Below are 26,639 nucleotides of genomic sequence, written 5' to 3' on the forward strand. Positions count from 1 at the left end.
ATCAAGATAAAAAGCTTTTGCACAGCAAAAGAAACAGTCCACAAAACCAGAAGACGACAGACAGAATGGGAGAAGATATTTGCAAATGACATATCACATAAAGGGCTAGTATCCAAAATCTATAAAGAACTTATCAAACTCAACACCCAAAGAACAAATAATCCAATCAAGAAATGGGCAGAAGACATGAACAGACATTTTTCCAAAGAAGACATCCAAATGGCCAACAGACACATGAAAAAGTGCTCAACATCGCTCAGCATCAGGGAAATCCAAATCAAAACCTCAATGAGATACCACCTCACACCCGTCAGAATGGCTAAAATTAACAAGTCAGGAAACAAAATGTTGGTGGGGATGCGGAGAAAGGGGAACCTCCTACGCTGTTGGTGGGAATGCAAGCGGGTGCAGCCACTCTGGAAAACAGTATGGAGGTTCCTCAAACAGTTGAAATTAGAGCTACCATTCAATCCAGCAATTGCACTACTGGGTATTTACCCCAAAGATACAAATGTAGGGACCCGAAGGGGTACGTGCACCCCAATGTTTATAGCAGCAATGTCCACAATAGCCAAACTGTGGAAAGAGCCAAGATGTCCATTGACAGATGAATGGATAAAGAAGATGTGGTATATATACACAATGGAATATTATGCAGCCTGGCTTGGACAGCCGGGAGCCCCAAGAGGCCTCGGAGCACCTAACAGTGATGGCAAAGGCAATAAGGGACAAAAGAGGAGGAGGGCACTGCATTTTTTGCTTCTTCATCTGAGAAATGGGGATCACGGTATCTATGCCAACCTGTATCAGCCTTCCCCAGTGTCCTGCCACCCTTGGAACCTGCCTGGCGGGCAGGTGGGGAAACACAAGCTTAGTCATTCCTCCTCTTTGGATGTTCCTAAGCCCACCTTCCTTTCCTAATCCCTTTGGAGGAAAGAGAGGAATGGGGAGAAATGTGGCCTAATAAGACTAGCTAAAATTCACAACCAGTACGTGTAGGGAGTTTCAGAATTTGCAGGGCCCTCTCATTAATACTGATATCTCCCTGGTCCCTCACTCCACTACCGTGGGACAGGAAGAAGAGGCAATATTACCTCCACTTTCAAGGCCAAAGAGGAGACCTCCCCAATGTCACAGAGCACAGGTGATGCAAATGCAGGTTCAATCCCCAGTCCTCTCCTCTTTCTGCTTCACCATGGCCTCCTGCTGTAGCTCGTAAGAGTCACCTGGTTGGCTTAATGCTTCCTGTTCCAACGTGTCTATATTTCAAATCTTTTATTTTTTTAAAGATTTTATTTTTAAGTAATCTCTACACCGAATGTGGGGCTCCAACTCACAACCCTGAGGTCAAGAGCTGCATGCTCCACCGACTGAGCCAGGAAGGTGCCCCTCAACTCTTAATAATGGCTCTCCATAGATTAATTTCTGCCACATTTTGTTCTTTCCCTCCACTATTTAGAAGTTCAGCACCCTCAGTTCACTCCTCTTGGGGTTGCCCTCGAGGGACCTTGCAGGAGTTGATAAAGCAGCCAGCATGTATTTCTAGGGCTTGAAATGAAGGGGTCCAAGGGGTACACTCTGAGGCTGGGGCACAAGCCAAGCTTTGCATCTGAAGAATGGGAAACAGGGTCCGCCCCTCAGGCTACACCGAGAAGGTAAGGAAATCAGATGAGACTTGTATAAAAGTTTCTAGAGCAAAGTAAAATACTTTAGAGCACATGTGGGCTGTTCAGGTTAAAATGTAAAGTAGAAAAAAGCATAAGAGAAAACTGTAAAAGTAGTGTAGTTATAAGCACCCTAACACACACACACACACATGAACACAACACACACACACACACACACACACAAACACATGAACACAACACACACACACGAACACAACACACACACACACGAACACAACACACACACAAACACATGAACACACACACATGAACACAGCACACACACGAACATGAACACAACACACACGAACATGAATATAACACACACATACACACACACGAACACAACACACATGAACATACCACACACATGAACGCAACACACACATGAACACAACATACATACGTGAACACAACACACACAAACATGAACACAACATACATACGTGAACACAACACACGTGAACACAACACACACATACACACATGAACACAACACACGCAACACACACGAACACAACACACACACGAACACAACACACATGAACACACAAACACACACCTGAACACAACACACATGAACATACCACACACATGAACACAACACACACAAACATGAACACACATACACATGAACACAACACACACAAACATGAACACAACACACATGAACACATGAACACAACACACACACACAAACACAACACACACACACAAATACACGCACACACACACGAACACAATACACACACAAACATACACATAAACACACGCACACACCTGAACACAACACACACGCACGAACATGAGCACAACACACACACGAACATGAACACAACACACACAAACATACACATGAACACACACATGCACACACATGAACACAATATACACACAAACATACACATGAACACACACACGGACACAACACACACACATGAACACACGCACGCACACACACGAACACAACACACACAAACATACACATAAACACACACGTGCACACACATGAACACAACACACATGAACATGAACACAACACACACACGAACACCACACACACACACGAACACCACACACACAACACACACATGAACACAACACACACACACACACACACACACACACACACACACACACACACACACACCTGTTCATAAAAAGCTGGAGAAAATACACCAAATGTTAACAATGGTTGTTTTGGAGTAGAAAGTCTATGGGTAACTTCCTTGCAAGTTTCTGTGTTTTCTATGAGTTAATACTTTTTATAATAGCATAAAAGACCATCCTTCACTTAAAAAACATTAAAGGGTACCTTTGGGTCATCTCTTTCCCACATTCTTATCATTACCTCCAACTGGCCTACTCTCTCCCAGCTATCCTCTCTGCCTGCCAGAATTTTCTTTCAAAATCAGAAATAGAATCATGTGTATCCATTCATTAAAGGTCTTCCACCAATTATTGTTAATTTTCTTAAGTGTGATAATTTTCTTAAGGTCAGTAGATGCCTACAGAAGTGCTGAGAGTGAAGTGTCAGGATGGCAAGAATCTTCTTTCAAATTATACCGTTTTTAAAAATAACATATTAAAGAGGGCACGTTCTGCGTGGAGCACTGGGTGTTATGCACAAACAATGAATCATGGAACACTACATCAAAAACTAAGGATGTAATGTATGGTGATGAACATAATAAAAAATAAAAAAACATGTTTTTTATTTTAATTTTTATTTAAAATGTTTTTAATACTAAAAAATATATATACATATGGTATGTGTCTGTGTAGACACACATATATCAAAATCCCTTTTTACATAAACATATATTTTTCTTTTTTAAAGAGAGAAAGAGGTAAAGCAAATGCGCCTACATGTTGAATCTAGGGGGAAGGTGTAATGGTGTCCATTGTAGTCCTCCAATTTCTTTAAATGTTTTGAAATGTTTTCATAACAAAAAATTTTGAGGGAAAAAGCCTTCCATGGTTTACTTTGGCAGACCATGGTCTGCCCTGAAACTTCACAATCTCACCCTACTCTATCCTGACAGTTAAATCTCTAGCATGCTCACCCTACTCTATCATGCCTTACCTTTGCTTCATGCTGCCAGGTTTTAGTATGGAAACAGCCTCATTCTTAGAAGTTCTACTTTCAAATGCATGCACATTTTATAGCAACTAATAAAATATACATTTTTTTAAAATGTGAGGAATAACTTATTAGAAATAAAAAACAATGTAACCAGATGAGATATTAACTGTGTGAAAGAGAAGTGCATGGCACAATACAGACCTTTGGATTAATGGTGTGTCAGAGGCATGGTCCAAGGAAGTAAGAAATCTACAACTGTCAGAATCTGGGGAAAGAAAAGCTGGTGGCACCCAGCTGGCTTCGTATTTCCTCACTGGGTAAGTTTAAGCCCCAGCTCTGTCATTTAATACCTGCGTGATCTTGGACAAGTTACTTAACCTCTCTGAATCTCAATTGCCTTGTGTGTAAAAAAAGGACAATACCTTGTACCTCCATGAGTGGCCATGAGGATCAAATGAGAGAACAAATGTGTAAGCATACTCTATTCCAGAAAGTGCCATAAACATTCAAAGTATTATTAGTATCATTTCTGTGAAATCTTGACGAGCAGACCCCATCATGTCACGAACATAAAAACAACTCAAAGGACGATCAGGGCATAGAGGAATTTGGATTTTGGGGGCACTTTGTTCAGAAATTCACCTCTTCACAAACAATGAATCATGGAACACTACATCAAAAACTAATGATGTATGGTGATTAACATAACAATAAAAATTTTTTAAAAAAGAAATTCACCTCTTAATACTATTTATATAAACCAAAAAGCCCCACCATGAGAGTTCTGGGTTCCTGGCTTGCATATAATTTCATTTAATCCTCACAGCGTGTTCTTTTTGCTGAAAATACCAGTCAGACCTGAGGACGACCTTCCATTTTTGAATTCTCCAGTTGGGTTTGGGGTGTAGGGAAGACACACCCATACTCAGAAGAGAAACTCCCAAATACAAAATAAACACAAAACTACACAAACCCGCCCTCTACAAGGCCTTCGTGTTGGAATGGCATACCAGGGTGAGGTTCCTGGGTGGTACTGAAACCCACTTCCTGGTAATCCAGCCTGCAGATGCCATGTCTGAAGGCACACTGGGTGCTACCTCGTACTGGGGGGGGCAGTCAGCCCCAGGGTTCCTTCCATCCACGTAAATACAGGGCAACATCATCTACCTTCACCTCCCACAACCACCCACATCAATGGGCCTTTCTGGGGTGTATTTACAACGCACACTGGCATGCTATTCCCTCTGCTGAGGCAGAACGCTTACCCCCAGAAGTGAGCTCTTGTTGGCAAGAGTCATGGTTAGCTTTCATTTCAGGTGGCCTCCCCACCGAGTCCCACCATGGCCATCTCCTGGTAGACAGTGGGCCCTTGGAAGGCAGGTGCCATATCACATTGGTGTTTGACACTCTACTCCTGGGCATACAATAGTCCCTCAGTAAATGTTCACATTGGGGCGCCTGGGTGGCTCAGTTGTTAAGTGTCTGCCCTCGGCTCAGGTCACAATCCCGTGGTCCTGGGATCGAGCCCCGCATCGGGCTCCCTGCTCGGCGGGAAGCCTGCTTCTCCCTCTCCCACTCCCACTACTTGTGTTCCCTCTCTCACTGTGTCTGTCAAATAAATAAATAAAAAATCTTATAAAAAAATGTTCACATCATTGGACTGAAACCTGCCTGTAACCTCTTTTGCATTTTCCAGGTGACATGAAAGGGCCTTTGCCTTCCATGCATGCACTGGTCTTACTAAGGCATTCATGCCTTCATTTACTCACTCATTCAACACTGAGTAACTCTTCATGTGTCCAGCACGGTGCTAGATATAAGCAGCAGAAAGTGACTGAGAGCAACAGATACTCTCACCAGAAGGCTGTGCAAAGGGAGGCAGGGAGGCAGGTTCATTCTTAGTTATGCTTTGGGAGGTAGCAGGGATGGTAAAGCCTTCCCAGAGGAAATGGTCCTTCTGCTGGGCCTAGAAGGATGAGCAGGAAGGAAGTCCATGGACAGAGGAAAGGAAGAGCAGGGGCTTCCTGGGTGGGAACAGCACGAACAGAGGAGGAGAGAGGCCAGAATGTGGATCTGTCCTCTTGTTGCCTGGGGCTAGTGTTTCGGAGCGGGGAAAGGTGGCTGAGGTCAGAATCAGGGCCGAGGCAGTGTACAAAAGGCCTGAATACCAGGCTGACCGTTGGTTCATTTATCTTACAGATGACAAGGGCCCATCACAGATTTCTGGGCCGTAGACTGTCTCGATCTGTTTTCCCAAGACTGCTTATTATATGTTAATTTGTCCATTTATTGCTCTCTGCCACAAGGCTGGGAGCGTGTCATAAGCCGGGACAGGGCCTCACCTCTCTAGCTCCGTGGCTGAACACAGGAGGAGCTTATCAGCTAGCAGCCCCAGGAGAAGCCGTTCGTATATTCCAGAGGCAGGCGAGAGCTGCCCCTCCTCCATCACCTGCTCCTTCAAGCCAGAAGATGAGCATGGAGAGCAGCAGGTCACGGGTAGGGGCCTGGAGACAACAGGGAGGCTGTGCTCATGGGACCGCAAGGCTAGCCTGACTCACTGGGTGAGGAGCAAGAGAATACAAGAGTTGAGGAAGGCAGAGGCACCTCACAGAGAATGAAAATCAGGAAGAAAAATATATTTGTGTAAAATGATTTTTAGATGATGGGAAACAACCTGGAACCGAGAACCCTCCTCTAAGCTACCAGCTGGACTTGCTACATCATTCCTTCTAGCCGAGGGGAAGTTCGAGCCAGGGGCAAGCATACCCATATTCCAGCTCCAAGAAGTGTCTACCCCATCATGAGGTAATGCAGCTACTCATCACTTCCTGAAGTTGCTCAGCTGGGCCTGTGCCAAGGGACCACGGATGGGGGCAGAGAGGTGAGAAGGCTCAGAGTCTGCACAGCTCTAAGGACAGGAGGCCAAGATGGGGGTGAGCAGTATCCTCGCCCTGCACACATCCGGGGCAAACCCAGACTGTCTCCAGGTCGTGGAAAACAGCCAGACTGAGCCCAGGAGCCTGCCATGCCCCAGCAGCAACCAATCTCAGCTCTCTGTTGGGCAACTGAGAACTGCACTAGCAGGCCTGTCTTCCTAGTCTAATGGACCCAGAATCCTGTAACGAGAGTTGTGTTTTCTTTTCCTCTACTCTGGGAGGGGAAATAACAATAGCAGGGACTATTTCAGAGCGCTGTCTGGGAGCCGGCACGTAATGCTGCTTCTCTCTGACCCTTGCAACAACTGTGCCAGGTAGGGATTATGATCTGCGTTGAAGCTGAAGGACTGAGGTTCAGTTGTGTCCTAGTATACAGCAGAATGAAGACCAAACCCCGACCCGGCCGCCTCCAAGCCGGCCCTCCCCACCCCCCAGGGGCCACACAAGCAAATTAAACAGCATGAAGCTGCGGCTGTCATGGTACCTATGGGATTACAACAACTCCTACCTCTCTACCAGGTCTGGCTGAGAAAAGACAAAAGAGCCCACTTTGAGGCCAGGCTCCTGGAGCCAGTAAAGACACAGAAAACAAGTTAACTGTCCATAGTACTGTCAGGAGGGAGACACAAGTGCAATCCAGGTAGACCGTTTCTTGCTTGGTGCATTACCACTCTGAGATCCAAAGGCTCGCTCAGGCCACACCCTCACCCAGATTACTGCACAAGCCTCCCAGCTGGGCCACCAGCCTCCAGGTGTCCCCATTTTCCCCAGCCTTCCAGCCAGAGAGATCCTTCTGAAACATACATCCACTCGCCTCACCTCCCTGATCACCTGCTCCCCCAACGACTCTGTATCCCTCAAGGTAAAGTACAACCTCTTTGGTTTGGCTCTCACGCCCTTGTGTCTGCCTTCTGCTCTCCTCCTGGCTTGTTTCTCCAGCCATTAGGAACATCCACCCTTTGCCTGTACGACCCTGAATGCATTGTGCCATTTCCAGACCATGTAAACTGCTGGCCTCTCATCCTTAGAAGACCCTTTCCCTCCGGTAACCCCTCCCAGTCCTTCTACATTCAACTCAAATATCACCTCTTCCAGGAAGCCCTCTCGGATACTGCAGTCTGACTTAGATGCCCTCTCCTTTGAGCTCCCCAGCTCCCCTATACGTACTTCTATCATAGCACTTAGAGTTGTTGATTTTTTCTGTCTCCTGTACTAGGTTTCCTAGAAAAGAGGAACTGACCCCAGACAGGGCCTCAGCTGGTTTTTGTAACTGTAGCAGTAACTAGGCACGTGGTACAATGCTTAAAACACAACAGGAATTTCTGGATAGAAAACTGAGTAGGTCTTCACCCCAGTAAATAGGTCCCTCTGGTCACGGATTAGAGGATCTTTATGCTTCGGGTGTCTGTAAAGGCTTATCAGTCCACTAAACTGAGCTCAGTTACTAGGGGAACTGATCCTTCTACTTTGACCACACTCTTGCTTTCTGAGGTCCTATGTGGTCACAGTGAACTTTCTCGACCCTGAATACCAGTTACCACAAATGATCAGTGCCCCTTGGAAGCAGTTTTGTGGCCACAGTAGGGGATGGGAACAGGGAGGGCAGTCAGCGGTCCCTAGGCTCCAAGACCGATGGCCTCTGGGCCAGGGGTGCTGGAGGCTGTGCAGGGCCCAGAGAGCCAGCCAACCTCAGCAGTCCTCGCCCGAACGCTAACACTTCTGCCTCCTTAATGAGTTAGTTCTTGGCTACTGAAGAGTCCAGCCTTGTGAAATGTGTTTGGTTTCACGTTTCCTGTCAGTGAAATGACACCCCACCTGCTGCCTGAAAGAGATAAGGTACCTGTGGTCTGAAGAAGCAGCTTCTTGCAGTCAGCCCCTATGTGAAGAAAGCCCAATCTGCAAAATGAAACTGAGGAGAGGGACGCCTTCTGTGGCGTCATTTCTTTCCTAGGAGCTCAGCGCTTTCCATGGCGAGACAAGGGAGGAGGGCCAGATGGGCACTGAGCCCCTCCTAGCAGTGATGTCAGAAGTGACTGGGCCCATTCTTCCTAAAATGATTCTTCTCCCTCATCCCCTCACTGACCTTGAGATCAAAGTGAGCAATTTTCATGGCATGAAGGTAGTTCACACCCTCCAGGATCTGCTTGATGAAGCTGGTGGCCTCCTCCTCACTCAGCGACTCCTTCTGGGCCAGGAAGTCGAAGAGCTCTCCTCCCGACACTCTGCAAGACACCGGTGGGGGAGGGGGGCGGGTCCGGTCAGCCCTGCGTGTTAGGAGGCCAGGCCATGGGTGCAGCTCCTGAACCTGACCCCCACCATCTGGACAGACAGTGGGATCCCCTCACCCATCTCCGGGGCTCGGTCCAGCCAGCACCAAGAACTGACTTTGTTTCTATTCGCTGTGTTCTTCCCTTTGGATCACAAGGGTAGGAACCGCTCTTGGGGAGTCACCAGAGGGGTCCTGGGTGTTATCTCTCCCCACCCCATGACCGAACGGGCAGAGGACAGAAGTCAGTGCTGTGGGATGACAAAGAGGAACGTAAGCTGGGCCAGAAACTGGAGACCTAGGTTCTAGTCCAACCCTGCCACTGACCTTGGACAACTCACTTACCCCTCCTGGCAGACCTTAGTTTCCTTACCTGCAAAATGAGCAGGTTGAGTAAGTTGGCTCTTAAAGCCCTTTCTTTCATTTTACAAAAGATGGCCTCCTCAAAGCTCAAGAGAATCTAGGCATGGATGCTAGACCCATCTAAAAACCTGAAAATGCTACTTTTGTCCTCACACACCCCCACTCTCGCACCTTCTGGTAGGTATGGCGGGAATGGAGGCCCACAGAGCAAAAACAACGTCCCTCGTAAATACTGGTTTACAGTTTTTATCTGAATTAGAGATGTGGGGTTGCCAGATAAAATAGGGGATATTTATTTGCTAAATCTGACAACCCTACTGAGCTTGTTTGTCCTCTGATGGACGCTAGGGTATCCAGCCAGGACGTGCTTCTCTGGGACTGGGACAGAGCCAAGGGTCATCCCAGGGAAAGATATTGGGAAGAGATCTGGGCTAGGGGGTCCAAGAACTCAGGATCACCTGGAGAACCTGTTTAAAATGCAGATCCCAGGTCCTACCACAGACCCTAACAAATTAGATTCTCCAGCCCCCAAGCCTTGGAACCTGTATTTTTACAATAACATAATACCAGTAATTCATATTCATTGAATACTTACTCTGTGCATGATGCGTACTTTAGGCACATTATCTCACTTAACCGTCACAATACCTTATGAGCTAAGTCCTAGTATTTTCCTATTTCACAGCTGAAAAAAAACAGAGGCTCAGTGAGGTTAAGTGACTTGCCCAAGGTCATGGAGCTAGTAAGTGGCAGTCAGGATTCAAACCCAGGCATAATGACTTTCAACCACTATCTCATACTGAGTGTCCTCAGATGATTCTTACATGGCCAGAATGGCTTCTGTCCCAGTTTGGGGGAATCACCTGCCACCTAGTTCATCCTAAACAAAGAGTACCAAAATTTCCTTTTTCTCCTTTCTTTAAAAATGTCCAGAAGCACCTACGGCCCCACTAATCAATCTCAGCCTCATGAAAAACAGAGCCACAGGACATGATGGGTACCACAGGCAAATACACAGCAACACCTATGAAGTTATCTCACTTAAGCGTACATCTGCTTAAGCCTCTCACTCAGTGCTATCCAACAGAACTTTCTGCAGTGATGGCAATGTGCTCTATGAACACTGTCCAGTAGAATAGCCACGAGTCACACGTGGCTATCGGGCATCTGAAACATAGCTAGTGCAACCCAGGAACTGAATTTTATATCTTATTTCATTTGAAGTTATTTTATCTTATTTATTAAGATTTTATTTATTTATTTGAGAGAGAGAAAGAGAGAGAGAGAGAGCACAAGCAGGGGGAGTGGGAGAGGGAGAAACAGGCTTCCCGCCGAGCAGGGAGCCCGATGCAGGGCTCGATCCCAGGACCCTGGGATCATGACCTGAGCCGAAGGCAGCTGCTTAACCAACTGAGCCACCCAGGCACCCCATTTTGAAGTCATTTTAATTTAAAAACTGAAGTGGTATAAAATATTTTCCTGCAAACACAACTTTATTGTTTTGATAGGATTGTATTTCACGCTAACCATGACACTGAGAATGAACTAAATGTGCTGTAAGTGTAAAAACCACACTGGGTTTTGAAGATGGAATATGGAAAAAATAATGTAAAATATCTCATTAATGGTTTTTATATCGATTACATGTTAAAATAATATTTTGTATATATTGGATTAAATAAAAAATATGATGAAAATTAGTTCACCTATTTCTTTTCACGTCTGATTCAATGTGGCTAGTAGAAAATCTCAAATCACATATACGGTTCATATTATATTTCTCTTGAACAGTGCCAATACGGAGAGTATCTTATTTAGATCTAACTATTAGTTTACAGGAAATGCAAGACATAGAGGAACAAGTTTACTAACAGCATGAGGAGGGCATAAGCCAAATCCAGGCTGTGAGACAATCAATGGGACAAATGACCTAGTTTTTCCAACAAATCAATAGCATCGAGAAAGAAGGGGAAGGAGAACTGCTATAGGAGAAATGAGACAGAAGAGAGAAAAGAACCCGATGCAGTAGATGGACCTCATTTGGATGCTAATTCAAATAAAACAGCCGTAAGAAGATATCTTTTGGTCTATCAGAAAAATATCACTATGGACTGGAGTGTAGAAAGCCTCGGTGGTCCCGAGGCCCGGTTGGATAATTCTGTTAGGTGTAATAGATATATGAAGGCCACATTTTTAAAAACTGTCATCAGTGAGAGATGCACACTAGAGTATTTATATGTAAAGTGATATGATGTCTGAGAGTTGCCCTAAAATATTCCAGCAAACAAACAAACAGTTGGAGTGGGGGCAGGTGGAAGAGTGGGAGTTTTATATAAAACAAGACTGGCAAAACATTGATCATTTGAAGCTGGGTGATGGGCATATAAGAGTTCCTTACACTATTCTCTCTACTTTTGTATATGTTTGAAATCCACCATAATAAGAAGTTAACAGTAAACTCCCACGAGGGAAGGGGGAGGGGAGGGGGGCAGTCTCTGCCATCTCCCTCAGCTGCCCTCCCACATTATGACCATCACCACCTGGCAGTTCCTCCATAACAGAAGAGGAAACCGAGGCCCACAGGAGGGGAAGTGGCCGTGCAAGGTCTCCCAGCAGGGGAGTGTGCAGTCAAGGTCATGTCCAGGCCCCGGCCGCCGTCCAACGCTGTCTTTCGGACTAACGTGTGATGGGAGACGAGTTGTCCTAACTCTCTCAGCAGTGTCTGTTGGGGACTGGTGCTCACGTCATTCTGAAGAGCAAATGAGTTGGTGCAATAAGGAAGGACTCAGCCCGGTGACTGGAACGTGCCAGCACTCCACCAGCAGGGGCTTCCGCCGTGATGTTATTGTTTGTCACATGTGGTTAGTGTGGGAGAAGGCGCTGGAGATGCGGTGAGGCTCGGGGAGGGCCTGGACAGAGGGAGCAAGGGAAACAGCACAAGCAAAAGGTGCAGAGACGGGGCCGCGCGCAGGACATGCATGTGGCAGGAAGTCCCTGCGCGCTGGCCTGCCTTGGAGGGGACGGGCACTCCTACTGGCATGCTGGTTCTGTCACTGCCTAGCACGTCACTCTCCACCTCAGTCTTCGTTCATCTGTCAAATGGGGTTAAAAATAGTTCCCTTTGGCAGACAGAATAATGTCAGAAGGCTCTGTTCCTGCTGGGGCATGAGCTTGTCAAGGGCAGGAGCCGTGAATCAGGTCCTCATCTTTATGTCTAGTGTCTACCACGTAATAGATGCTGAGTAAATCTTTAGAGAAAGTGGGGAGTGGTGCTCAAGGGGTGAAGAGAGCCTGAGAGAGGCGCCGGTGAGCTGGTGCCTGAGAATGTGCCGTCTGCTAGAGCCGCTCAGCTGGGTGTAGCCCACAGTGTCTGCCTCAGTGCTGGGGATGAGGCTGGTGCACTATTTTTCCATGTGTCTCAAGGGTGAAGCCATCTTTTGCCGCACCCCCACCTGGGCAGGTGCCAGAAACTGGAGCCCCTCTTAGCTGCTGAAGGAGTAACCCTGAGTCTGGTCAAAGGGCCAAGACGGTGGTTCCAATCCTTCCCTATAGACCCAACCGTCCCCTGGGGGTGTGGCACAGGAGAGTCCCAGGGCCTAGCTTTTCTTCTTGCAAAACAGGAATGAGGATGGGGAGCCTGGCGGGGCTCAGTTGGTTAAGCGTCCAACTCTTGATTTCGGCTTAGGTCATGATCTCGGGGTGGTGGGAGCAAGCCCTGCATCAGGCTCTGCGCTCAGCGGGGAGTCTGCCTCCCCTCTCCTTCTGCCCCTCCCCCTGCTCACGCACTCTGTCTCTCTCTCTCTCAAGTGAGTAAATAAACCTTTAAAAAAAAAAGAGTGAAAAAAAAAAACAACACAGGAATGAGGGAAAAACCCAGCCTATTGCCCCCAGGAGGGCGTAATCTTGCTGTAGAGTTGGACAAGTGCTATGAGACCCTTGGTAAAGTCCTGGAAGGAAATACCATGCACCATATCGATATCAGGCATGGTAGTGGTGGAAGGGCATTTGATTCCGGGTTTACTCTAAGTTTGCCGCCTGTGCAATGTGCTTCCCCAAGCATTCTCTCCCTTGAGATTCACATCCCCCCGGAGGGGTACATGGAACTTCTGTCCTGATTTTTCAAATGAGAAACCGAGGTGCCAAGGGAGCCAAGTGACTTGCCCAAGGTCACACAGTCAGTCACAGAAATAGGATTTAGAGCCAGATCTTCTCAGCCCCAGTCCACCATGTGGCTTTCTCACTGCACTGTCTCCCCATTATAAAGCCTGAGTTGGTGCAATGAGGAAAGTTCAAAGCCACCCCAAGTAGTGGGTGGTGCTCACACATCCCCTTCAGCCGCACTCATATCCGAGCCCTAATCATACCACGCTGTTTTTAGCTGCCTGTCTCTCTCCCCAGCTAGGTTATCTTTGCTTCCACAACACCTTGTGTAACAGAGGCATTCAATAGAAGGTAGGCGGATAAAAGAACAAAGGGGGAAAAAAGCATTAAAACTATCAACATGATATAGAATATTCTATATCATAGAGAAGGGACACCTTGGCATCGGCAAGAGACCTGCCTGGAGCCCTGTGCAAATGTTCAAATCCACAGTGTCCCCCTCTGAAACACAGAACACCGCCTGGCCCTGGTTTTCTGCCCTTCCAGCCCCTGCTGGGTCCTGTGAAGCTGTGGCCTCAGGCACACCCTACCCTTCCTACCTTAAATAGGATGCTGCCTAAGTGTAAAAGAATCTCATGATAATGGGGATGTGTCCTGTCACCCAGAGCCGCCGATGTGAAGGCCCAGGCTGGGTGAGGACTTTGGGAGGCAGTAATCAGCCACTCCGTTTGCCGGTGTGATCTGGGCAGGAGACCAGGTTAAGACATGGTCTCCTTTGGATAAAGAAAGGAATAGCCACAAAGGTCCTCAGAATCTCCCCCAGAGTCCTGGAAAGGTGGGAGGCGGATGAGCCCACTGGGGTAAATGTCCAAGTCCGGACACCCAGGCTGGGGACACTCACATCCATGCTCAGGCAGCTCTCCTCAAGGTTTTGTTCATTTTCCCCCTGACATAGCTTTTCCCAAGGGTTTCTCAGCCCCAAAACCTCTTCCCTGGAGCTCCCTGTCTCCTCCCAAATGTCTCCCCTCTCGCATCCCAAACCTCTTTAGCTTAAAGATGAAAAGCAAAACCTAACAGTCTGAGCCTCTTCTGCTCTCCTCTCAGCATCCCCGGGATCAGTCCCCTTCCCACTCAGCTGATCTTCCTCCTCGCAGGTTGCTCTGCCTGCTAGAAACACTTTTCTGACTCTTTTGTGAACGTGTGCTGAGACGACCTGCGTAGGCAGCGATTAGGGAAGAATGCTGCTGGAGCGGCTCAGGCCGAGGAAGCCACACTCAACTGGGGGCACTGGGAAGCACTGGCGACACCCTGGGGGTGTTCTGCCAGGCCACTCTCCCAGGCTCTTGCCTTCTGTTCGCTGGGAGTCGGGGAGGCCCCAGAGCCGTCACGGGCCTGGATGGAAGGCCTGTCCAACCCTCCCAGGACTGACTTACATTTTCCAGAGCACGCTCCACATATGACATGAGTTAATCTACTGGGATTTTGAAAACAATCTTTATGCTCTACAGAAGTCAACTTATATGGAAAAACTGAATACTTCCCATCCTTGCCTTCAACAGCCCTGAACCAGAGGCAGCTGCTGCTAAGGAGGTCATGGATAGGGTAACAACAGCTAAAAGGGACTCAAATCAGGGCTGGGCATGTCCTCTGAGTACTGGTCACTTTAGCAGAAAGCAGAGCATGCCTGGCATCAGACCACAGTGTCTAAGAGGGGCAATGGGACTGGGGTAGGCCCATCCACAAAACCTGCCATTTCAACGGAACAGGCGGGCACTAATACTCATGTTTCCCCACTGGGCAAACCCACTGACCTATTAGGGCACCATGAGGACCGGGCAGCCAAAGGCTGCTGATCAGCCCAACAGGGGTCACCAAGTCCAAACACAAAAGCCCACGAAAAGCCCTTCTCTCTCAGGAGGTCCTCCCTCTCAGACCCCGGGCATGTATGGTTTGAGCAGGGCCTTGGCAATCCCTAGCACTCCCTAGACAGGCACCCTGAGAACATGAGACAGCTTGAAAGAGAAGGAGGAGACAGAGAAACTATGAATACACAGATCTGAGCAAGCATGGCAGCTCATGCAAGACACCAGTGTGCAACTGGCGGTGTGGACAGTGACAGCTTACTAGGAGAGGGCACATAACCGTTGCTGACCACGAGCCTTGCGGGGAGGAACACGGACATCTCAAGAGCATCCCAGACCCCAACTCCTAGGGTTCTACGAGCAGGGAAAAGCAGGCGATTTCCCAAGCAATTAAAGAATAAAATTCTTTAATTTTATAAAAATAAAAATGACAAGAAAGAATCATTTTATAACTACAAAGGTCAATAAATAATGAATCCTGCTCTAAAACAAATGACCCAGGGCTGGCAAGGCTGCAGGCAAATAGGAATGTTCCTATATTGTAGGTCATGCTGGTTGACTAACACTGTCCTGTGAAAGTAAGGATATCAAGAGCCCCACAAACGTCAGCCTGGTCATCCCCTTCCTGGGGATTGATCCGAAAGGATTAATTCAAAAGAAAAGTGGGAAATTATGGAAGAAATTTGTTTTATGGCAATAAAATCTGTAATGGTTAAAAGCTGTGGAAATAAAAACCAAATGTCCAACAATAGGGATATACAAGTATGTGATTCAATGAAACATGAAACCCTCAGTTAAAAGAAAAAACCTTTTTGTGAAATTAGCTAACTGAGGGGGGAGAAGTAGAGCAAGAAATTGTACAAGTGCAATGATTGTATACAAATGGATAAGACTGAGAGGAACCACAGAAAACACAAATGGGTGTTTTGTTTGGGTGGTAGGATTATGAATGTAATTTCTTTTCAGTTGCTGGAAAGTTTTTTAAGGCAGTGGCCTCGCCTTCCCAGGAGAGGTGGGCTTGTCACTCTGCTGGGAACTAGTGTGCCCACTGCTGACCCTGAGCCCCACGGCATGCCGCACCTTGGGCTGTCCACATGGCTGACCACCCCTGGGGGACGCCCCCAGGCTTGCTGAGTCAGGCAGTGTCTACGCCAACTAGTGCAACTGACTGAGAGGTCCACGGGAGAGACGTGGAAGACGCTGGAGTGAGAAAGGAATAGCACGGGTGGGCCTATGCATTTAAACAGTGAGATGGATAATTTAAGCATCAAATGCAAGAGTATGCAAATGCCCATCTGCTACATAAATCTATATCCTGGTAAGACAAGGGCTTAGCTCTCAAATTAGAATTATTTCAAATGTCAGGTGGTCCATCCAACCTGTAGGCAGGCTGAGGATGGCCGCCGCATGTACAGATGACAGCTGAAGCTCAAAGGAGGGAGGTGACTTGCCCAAGGTCACAAAGTCAGGGATTACCAAACAAATGCCACCACCCCTCTGTTAACCAGCAGATGCATGCATGCCTCTGAGGCTCAGAACATTCCCAACACCGGTCTTGCTGCTTGACTGGACACAGCCATTGTGACTTGTGCCACAGTCCAACTCAAACTCTGTTGTCTGCCAGAGCCCCATCTCCCCATTCCATGGACACACCTCCAGGAGGGACACCAAGAGGTGGCCAACCCCTGTAGTCTTGGTATCACCAGACTGTGACATCTTCCCTGGCTAGGCCAGCATAAGGCCACCTCATGCTCATAGCTGCTTGTGTGGACTCAAGTTCTTGTCTGTAAAATGGAGATAATAAGAACCTCTGTGTGAGAAGATTGTTAGGAAGATTAAGTAAGGTAACAGAAGTGCTCAGTACAGTGAATATAAAGGAACCCCTCCATGTTAATAGGACACTTTCCTCAAGAGTCTCCGTGAGGACTGAACCAGATGGCAAACATGAAGCACCTGACAAATGGTTGGCTTACAGTAGGGCTCTCTCAATTATATCTATTATTATGATAATGAAGGCATCAAAGAGCACAAATGCGGGGATTTTTTTTTTCCTAGGAAAGCGCTGGAGAAGGGCTTTGCAGAGCCTGGAAGATGTTTGCTTCTCTCCTCCTCATAGAGAAGACCCCTCCCCGACAGCCTCTCCTTCCCTCCCACCGCCTTCTTACACCCCGCCCCCCACCGTCCTCCCACACGCTCTCCAGCCAGGAAACGACCCCAGCACCAGCCATTGCTTCCCTTTTATCCCCAGGGTCCAATGAAAGCCAGACCTAGACCCTAGCTCTCTGTCCCTGCTACTCAGCAAACCCACCTCCCTTTGACCCAGGTTGCGGGGCCGGGGGCGGGGGGGGGGGGGGGGGGTGTCGGTAACCAGGGGAAACCACCCGCCGCTGACTTCATTGCCTCTGGGCTGATCTTAGGTTTGCTTGCTGCTGCACTATGGGGTCTGTGGTTGCACCATCCACCACCCTAGCTGCCCGCCAGGGGTCCCGAGCACCCACTCACAGCTCAAGGATGAGCACCACGTCGGTGCGGTTCTCAAAGACGTCGTGCAGCGTGATGACGTTGGGGTGCAGCACCTGCCGCAGGATGCTCACCTCCCGCTCAATCTCCTCCCGGCACACGCCGCGCCGGCTGGCCCGGCTCTGCCGCTTTTTGATGAACTTGGCCGCGTACTCCAGCCCCGTGCTTTTCTCTCGGCACTTCTTCACAATGGCAAACTGGCCGCTGTGGGGAGACAGATCGGCACAATCGGGGTGTTACTGTGTCCGTCTAGGAAGTGACCCAGTTGTCAGCCCCCAGGCCACACTAATTCAGAGTCATTCTACGAGGGTAGGACAAGTCACGCCACCAGCCAGCATCCCCCCCTGCCTGTTAACCCGTGGCTGAGATGGGGCAGGTCCTGGGCTTCCCTTTTTTCATATGAATCCTCCCCCTTTACTAGGAATGAATGTTAGTACTGTCATTTCCAGTGTACCGATGTGACCACTGAGGCTCTGAAAGGTTATTGATTTGACGATGATGACACAGCTTCATCGTTCCTAAGTCTCAGTTAGAACCCAAGTCCAGTATCCACTAGGTAAAATCACAGGGTCCAGAGACTTGTACTATGTAATGTAAAGATTAAAAAGGAAAAACATAAAGATCAGATCGGCATGGTCAAAATACTAGTGGTAACGGTTATTCATTTGGGTCTGCCTTATCTGGATACAAGTACAAATTCATCCATTTAATTGTGATTTCTCTATATTCCCTATATTCTTATGTTTGTACCTTTGCTCCCAACCTCCTCCCAACAAATAAAATCTCAATGACCTGAGTGAAGCAGGTCCTCAGTAAGGGAACAGAGCAAAGATGAGGGTGATGCACTTAAAGTAACAACAAGGCCAGAGGACATGCTGGCTGGGTTGGTGGGGTACGGGTGGAGGCAGGGGTGAGTGGAGGCAGTCTGACATTGTTAATAACCATAAGTGGGAGTTTGTCATGGTGAGAGGGCCAATGGGACCACAGGGTTGTAAAGTGTTAGAAAACTGACGCACGGGAGAGGTCAAGTGACAAGTGTGAGGTCAACACAGAGTTAATGGCCAAGCCCTTTGCTCAGCCCACTGTCCACAAAGCCACTAAGTAGTTATAGAAGTCAAGATTGTGCTTCGTGCCCTTCAGGTTTGAGCCTAGAAATGCTTCACTCTGGGGACCAATACAGCAACCATGAAATGGCATCCATGCCAATGGCAGGTGGCCCTGAGCCAGCTTCTCTCAGTGCTCCAAGGACAGCCCACTCCACCGGGAAGGGCAGCAGCCTTCTGTTCACCATCTCAGTTCAGGTGGGCAGGGTGGGTGGGCAGCTCGAAGTCCCTGGAGACTGCCCAGTGGTCCCCCCCTTCTGGGGTCCTCCCACCCCTCTTCCATCATTTTCCACAAGTGCCCCATGTTTTTTCACCCACAATAGCCACTGCTTAAGACAGAACTCAGAAAGTTCTCAGGTTCGGCTTAATGGCTTAATAAGGGAGCACCATATTCCACACACAGGATGTACTCTCTTAGTGGCTCTGGGGTAAGAGTTACACACAATGAAATTCTCCAGATATTTGCCTCAACCTCAGAAAATAGCATCACATCTGAACCACTCCATTCCTAGAATAATCCTCAGTGAGACAGCCTTCAAAATAAACCTAAGTGGAAAAAAAAAAAAAAAAGTCAAGTAGAGCAAGCAAGGAATAGATATGCCAACACTTAAATAGCATTCTATGGCAACCACCTTAGAGACGTCACCAGACACATATTCCCGTATCTCTCCATCCCCTCATCCTCCATTCACTCAGTGCTGCCTGAGTGTCTGCTCTGTGCCAGGCTCTGTACAGGGGCATAATGGGCAGGGACCAAAGGCACAGACAACAGGTATAAGGGAAGCTCTGGGGAAAGAGAAGAAAGATCCTGGGGGCTGGTATAGGCTGGACAGCGATGGCTTTATGGAACCAAATTTATATTACATTGTCTACTAAGTCTACAGTTTCAGCTATTTACGACCTGAATATTGGCTCCTAGCTGTCTACACATGAGGGGATGACGCAGGTGGAGTGAAGCCAGGCCTCTCAAAGCCAAAGTGAACACAGTTAGTGAGATCTCTAACACCGCTGGTCCCTTGGAGCTACTTTGGGCCTCAGGGACATTGGGTCCCTTAGTGGGAGACAGCAAACACCTGACTTTCAGCTTCCAGTCCCAGGCAACTGTGAGGCAACTGTGAGGCAACTGTGAGTCTCAATGTCAGGACGGCCATGTTTTTCTTTTCTCTGACATCTCAGGGGCCTGGCATCAGCAGCCCTAAGAGCAGACAGGGCTCACTCTTTCTAGCCGACTGAGGGGGAAACCAAAGCTTAAGGATTTTAAGCATTTTGTTTAAGCTTACAGAACACAGACATGCAGGCGCAGAGTTTTTGTAAAGCAGAGAGAAATATTTCAAGTCACCTTGAGATAGCCCCCTCCCCACTTTGACTTATGAGGGAAACAGAGGCATTTTTCTATATCACATGATTTAAAAATTCCTCAAAGTCTCAAAAAAGCAAATGAGTGTTTGCTTTTCCTGGTTGAGTTTTCTCCTTGTGAGAGCAACTGTGGCAATGAGAGGTGGCTGGGGGGTCAGTCCTAATATACAGGCCATTTCCTCCCACCAAAAGTAGGTATTTTGAGAGTGGGTGAATAACAAAGCCAAATACCAAGCAACACCACTCATCTCCCCTCTCTTCCTGGGGGAGGGATCCTCCACTCAACCTGCCCTGGGGAGTCCAAGGGGAGCCCATGGAGAGCCTGGGCCATTGATGAGTTTGCCCTTCTTGTTGCGCCATTACTGGGAAGAGGGGAGAATATGCTCCATGAGGGCCAGCCCCTAGGCTGCGAGGCTTTGGGCAGCAAAAGCAGCCTTCCAGGGCAAACAGGCTTGGGCTCAGAAAACTTACGTTGTCACCTGGGGCAAGTGGCTACCTTCTCTGAGCATCGGTTTCCTCATCTGTAAAATGGGAATCATGACTCCCTACTAGGGAATCGTGGTGACTGGAAATATCTGCAATGCTGGCCCACGGTCAGCTCTAAGGAATGATAGCTATTCTCTTACTAGTTTATTGCTCCTAGGAAGGCCAAGCTAGAGACACCACAGAAGCCACTGATTTACGTGGTGTGTACTATGTGGCCAGGGAATCAGTGTCATTTTAAAAGTCCTTATGATTGTAGTGCACAGCCATATCTTTGTCCTAAGCAGTTAACCAACTCTTTTAACCCTTCAAGCAATGGTTCTCAACTGGCTGTACACCGAATCACCCAGGGGATTTCAAACCTGGCTGCCTGCATCTATCCCCAAAGATTCCCATCTCCTGGGTCTGGGTGGGCTGCCGTCCGGGGAACTGAGCTATTTAAAAACCTCCCAGGTGACTGCTGTGCACCGGGTACAACAGTCTTCTGATTCTCTGCATTTTACAGAGAAGAAATTGTACTGCTGTCACTCATTTTATGCCTTGTCTTTTTCAGTATTCATATATTACCCTCTCCCTTAGTTCTTTGATCTGACATTCGAGGGAAGGAGGATGGGGAGTACGGGAAGGCGGAGGGGGAGTGTTGTCTCTCCCACCCGGACAGTTTCTGCTTGACGGGTCTGGCGTTGAACTGTTCCAAATCAAGACAGAAGATGCACATTGACACACATGTGCAAAGCGTGCACGTTGCAATCCTCCTGCCCCGCCCCACCCCACACTGCAAACAGTCCATACCCAACCCATGGTCTCATGCAGCAAAGGGCTGGCAGTCAGGCTGATCAATTCCTGGTCCTGCCATCAGAGCCTCACGGGATGGGTCTCCCCTCAGAAAGCTTCTGTCAGAAAGCTCCAAAGAGCCCACGACAAACTGAACAGAAGTACAAGACTTTCCCTTCATTCTCCCTGTGGGTTCCAGTCAGAGCCCTACCCTGACCTGGGGCAGCCTGTTCAACTCCCTGGGCTTCAATTTCCTTCCTTGTCAAGTGGGAAGCCCCATGTCACAGGAGAAATCCTAACAATGCCTGAGAAAGGCCTTTACCATCTAGCACTGTAGAAGGGCAGGAGGCATGGGGCGGGGTGTGTGTGTGTGTGTGTGTGTGTGTGTGTGTGTGTGTGTGTGTGTGTGTGTGTGTGTGTGTGTGTGTGTTGCAGAAGTCACAGAGCATGGTTTAGTGATGGGGCGGTGTGTGTGTGTGTGTGTGTGTGTGTGTGTGTGTGTGTGTGTGTGTGTGTGTGTGTGTGTGTTGCAGAAGCCACAGAGCATGGTTTAGTGATGGACAGGCAATCCACCAGACACAAACTAGTCTCCGTACTTCTGCCAGCACATTCTCCCGCAATTAAGTCAGGAACACACCCCTCTTTCCAGGCAGAGGGCTCAGCTCCTCACTCATTCAGCACCCCAGGAAGATGGAGCAACCTGCCTAGACAGTGAGACAGATGGGCCTCGTTCAGCAACTCAGCAGGGCCCAGGGTGGCACCCCAGGAGGGTGCCCTATTGTCTCCCCAAGAATCAGATGAAAAGGCATAAACCTAGAACAGTTTCTAAGTGCCAGAAACAGTGTTACCTCTCCAACACCAGCTCCTCAACTTCATGGAAGAGCCTGGCTCGATCACCCCCAAATTCTTCACTGCCAAAGAAAAATAACCTGAACATGACCCAGATCTCATACCATTTAGATTTTGTATAAAAATGTGGATACTACATTTATATGCAGCTTTTCTCTTTATAAGCTAATTTTATATTTATTCTCTCTTTTAATATTTGCAGGTATCCTTCATAGTTCCATTTCACAGAAAAGAACAGAGGAAAAGGGAAGTGACTTGGTGGTTTGGCCAGGGAGCCAGCCCTGACAGTGGAGCTTGGACATGAAACCACATCTCCTGACTCTCAGTAGTGTGCCAAGTGGTGGGCAGAGGGGCCCACCCCAGAAGAGAGGAGTATTTGATCACTGATATTATTTAGAATTGCACATGGACAGTGAAAATAAAAAGCAGACTTATTTTTATTTCATTTTATTGTTGGTGTTCATTTTCAAAAGAAAATGCACCCATCAGGACCTGCATCGAGGAAACCAAATCCTCTGCCCACCCACCCCTACCTTCCATGGTAAAGCCCCAGCCAACCAGACTTGCTCTGGCAACCACCAGGGGCTGGCTGCTAAGGTGTTTTGTAAGGTCTAGGAATAGAGCAGACCTAACTCACTTCCTTTCTCAATCAACTTTAAAGGGTCCACGAGTTTAGTAACCTAACCGAAAGTCACCAGTTTATTAAGGTAGAGAGGAGGCAGGACTGCATAGAATGCAAACCCAGGGACGAGATGCCATGTGAGAGGAGTGGCAGCAAATGGGAAGTGTTCCAAGGCACAGGGATGGGGAGACCAGGTTCCTCCTCCCGGTTCCCCCAAGCGGTCAGGATAGTTCCTCTCCCCACACCGCAGAACAACAAGCCACGATTCCTCTGGAATTACCCTGCAAGTTTTCAGGGCCATGGAGCAGGGATAATGCTTAGATGCTTCCCAGTCAAGGCCACTCCAAGTGCAGCTCAGCAGGTGAGGGAATGGGCCCTCCAGCTAACATGTCTCAAAGGCATGGGCCATGGGGCGCCTGGGTGGTTCAGTCAGTTAAGCATCCGACTCTTGATTTTGGCTCAGGTCATGATCTCAGGGTGGTGAGACTGAGCCCCACATCAGGCTCTGTGCTCAGCACAGAGGCTGCTTGTGGAGTCTGTTTGAGGTTCTCTCTCTCCCTCTGCCCCTCCCCCAGCACATGCTCTGTCTCTCTCAAACGCTCTCTCAAAATAAATAAATAAAATCTTTTTTTTTTATTTTAAAAAAAGGCAGTTCAAATCTGTAGTCTGTAGGAACCAGATCAGCCTGATCCCAGAGGACTCACACCCTGATCCCACGGCAACAGCCTGTCTGGGGATGGTGTCGTGGAGCCCCTCCTCACCCCTCTGCCTGGCCACCTTTGACTGTGGGACCTCTGTGGCTGCCTTGCCTCTTAGCTCCCTCCTATTACCAATACATCCAACCCCTACTCAGGCTACTCCTAATTCCCATGAACAAGATCCTTCTCCTCACTGCCTTAGCACTCAACCTGTTCTTATCTCCTCTGCCCTAGCCCAGGATTTAGAGCCCAAAGACCCAGGTTCTATTTTCAGTTCTACCTTCAGTAAATCACATCCTTTGTGTGTGAAGATAGACATAAGAATGTCCCAGTCTCACCAGATTGTAATGAGAATGAAATGAGACCCGTGTATAGAAGCACTATGTGAAGTGTGACCTCTCCATGGATATAAAGTCTTTTTCCTTTCCATCTACTGGATCGCCACATCCAGATCCGGGTCCCCATGTTCCAATCCCAGCCTGTCCTTGAACCCAACTCAGCCCCAACAAACTGCATCCTCAGATCCCAGCTTACAAATATAGATAGGGCTGGGGCGGGGGGGGGGGGCGGACCATGGCAGATGAAAAGCAGAGTTCCCAGGTGATGCCAGGATCCAGGAACACAGAACACACCTGGGACGCAGTTACTCAAGGACAAGGCAAGAAACCAGATAGCCGGGAAGCCAAAATAGGGTGAAGAAATATAAAGTTACCGGAAATCAGAGCAAGAAGCAGGTCAGAATTCCAGGTCACAGGGATAAGGGTAAGGAGCAAAAATTCACCCAAAGCCAAGTGGGCAGCACATCAAGAACTAGGTGGGCAAGCAAAGAGTGTGAGGCATACAGGAGCAGCATCCAAACCAGCCCGAGGCAAGCGGAGACTCTGGAGCAGACAGAAACATCAGCACCAGACCTGCAAACACAAGAGTGCCCAGAGCCCTTCAAACTGCCCTTTCTCCCAGCTAGTGAGCCAAGCCTGCTGGCTGATGAAGCCGCTTCTCCTCTCTGACCATGTTGCCAACACCTTTGTAGTCTTCTGACATCGGTGCTTAAATTTGCTTGAGGTGTGGAACCCTCTCTCCAATACATCTTGCACAGAAGCCCAGCAGGTAAAAAAGATAAAAAACAGTGCTTCTTTGGGGGGAGGGGCACGGGGAACCCACCGACTCAGAGCCCACCCCCTAATGCCTAACAGGCTTCATAGAACCCCGAGAGCTCCAGGAAACACAATCTGAGAAGTACACTGTACAACGTGGCAACATGCCCTTTGCTGATCCCTAAACAGTTCCAAACTGTAAATGGAAAAAAAAAAAAAAGAGAGAGAGAGAGAGAGTGAGAGAGATAAGCAGAAAACATTCTCAAAATTATTATCTAGTCTTTCAGGAAGTCACTCCAACCAAGCCAAGCTCAGGGTCAACAGTAAGGCATACACAGAAGATAAGAATCAGGGACCACAAGTGTCCAGGGAGCCGAGGCCTGACCTACCGGTGGCCCCGTCCACAGAGTCACAGGGTCTGCTCATACTGGTCCACAGTAGCTGGGCTCATGGGTTAGCTCACTGGATTCCCTGCAGACTAACTTCCTTCCTCTGGCCTTTTTTTTTCCTGTCCAAAAAAAAAAACTCCTAAAGCACAAAAAGGAAGGAATTGTTGAGCATAGCCAAGTCAGGCTGAGGTATGATTACTTTTCGGAATCTATCACCTTTTGATGCTGTTGTCAAATGAACCTGAGCCCACAAGTCCAAGACCTGAAATAAGGGAGGCCTGACTTAAGGGGGACTTGGCTATATAGAGAACGGTTTTGACTGAAAATACAGCTCAGTGTCCTCTGGCATATCTCTTAGTGTAGAGTCTAGGTTCTGGACGCTGACATGATGTAGGTTACATAATACAGTGTTGGGCTTGGAGCCTTCCACCCACTCACCTGCCTAGCTCCCCGCCCCCCCACACCATCCCCACCATCCACCTGAGTTCCCATTCGCCTATCCATCCATTCTCTCATTCATTCCTCCATTCCTCATTTATTGGTCAGTGTCCTAAGTGCTCTAAGCATGACACACCCCACAACTTGCAAGGCTTACTGGGGAGATGAGACACACACTAGTGGAAAAAGAAACATGGCATGGGTGTGTACGAGATATCTGCCTCAGGGTCAAGTGAGTGGGCAAACAGAAACTGCAGAGAAGGACAAGTACCAGCTGACAGGGTGTCAGCGGAAGCCTTATGGAGCTAGCAGGATTTGAACCAGACCTGGCAGAACACACTGGATCCAGACAGGCAAAGGGAAAACCACTCACCAAAGTTGGAGAAGCAGAGAAGAGAGACACGAATGCTCTATTCTGTGGAGGCCCCAAGTCACCACCTCTCTACTTCACTTCCTTGCTGGCAAGTGGCAAAGTGGCCACTTTGTCGAGGAAATACATTAGAAAGCTACATTTGCCCTTTCCTCTCCTCTTTGTGGGAGCGGAGGGGAGGGGAGAACAAGTGGTCAGCCAACAGCGATGTTCACTTGGGCTGGGCCCCCTTCTTACCACCTGGTTCCTGATAATCAGATGTATGTTTGATCAGTGAAAGAACTTCAACAGAACAGGTCAGCTAGCTTGCTCCTAGAAACGTCAGCCAATTGGCCTTTGAAGCCTGGCAAAGCCCAAGAGGCCGGACCATAACAGATGAGACCTTAAGCATGAGCTCACGGTGCAGAGCAAGACTGGGACTGCAAAGGAAGACAGAAAAATCCAAGATGGCTGAGGTTCTGCTATTCCTGTGGGGGTACAGGGCCATCCTCGGGAAACGGTGAAATGAGCAGTCTATCTTCTATAATCCCTCCCTCCCAACTTGCCAGTCTCGACCTCCCCTCTGGTGCAGAGTTCTGTGCCCACCCTGTCTCCTGTGAACGTTCACCTCCCCGAGGCCCACATCACTCTGGGATCCTTTCCATAATTCACAGAAAGTGATA

At 48.3% G+C, this 26,639-nt stretch overlaps 1 protein-coding gene across 11 annotated transcripts in view; it reads right to left on the reverse strand.

Moving 5' to 3' along the window:
* Positions 1-26,639, reverse strand: part of DAPK2 (death associated protein kinase 2) — a 132,135-nt gene that overhangs the window by 34,561 nt on the left and 70,935 nt on the right. For all 11 annotated transcript variants that reach the window (XM_027570888.2, XM_035728049.1, XM_035728048.1 and 8 more), the window contains 2 exons: positions 17,784-18,005; positions 8,773-8,911 (listed from right to left, as the gene is read on the reverse strand). In XM_027570888.2, coding sequence (XP_027426689.2) covers positions 8,773-8,911; positions 17,784-18,005 — 361 coding nt within the window. The remainder of the gene's footprint in view (positions 1-8,772; positions 8,912-17,783; positions 18,006-26,639) is intronic.

Source organism: Zalophus californianus, chromosome 6, assembly GCF_009762305.2.
Source record: "Zalophus californianus isolate mZalCal1 chromosome 6, mZalCal1.pri.v2, whole genome shotgun sequence".
Classification (NCBI taxonomy): domain Eukaryota; kingdom Metazoa; phylum Chordata; class Mammalia; order Carnivora; family Otariidae; genus Zalophus; species Zalophus californianus.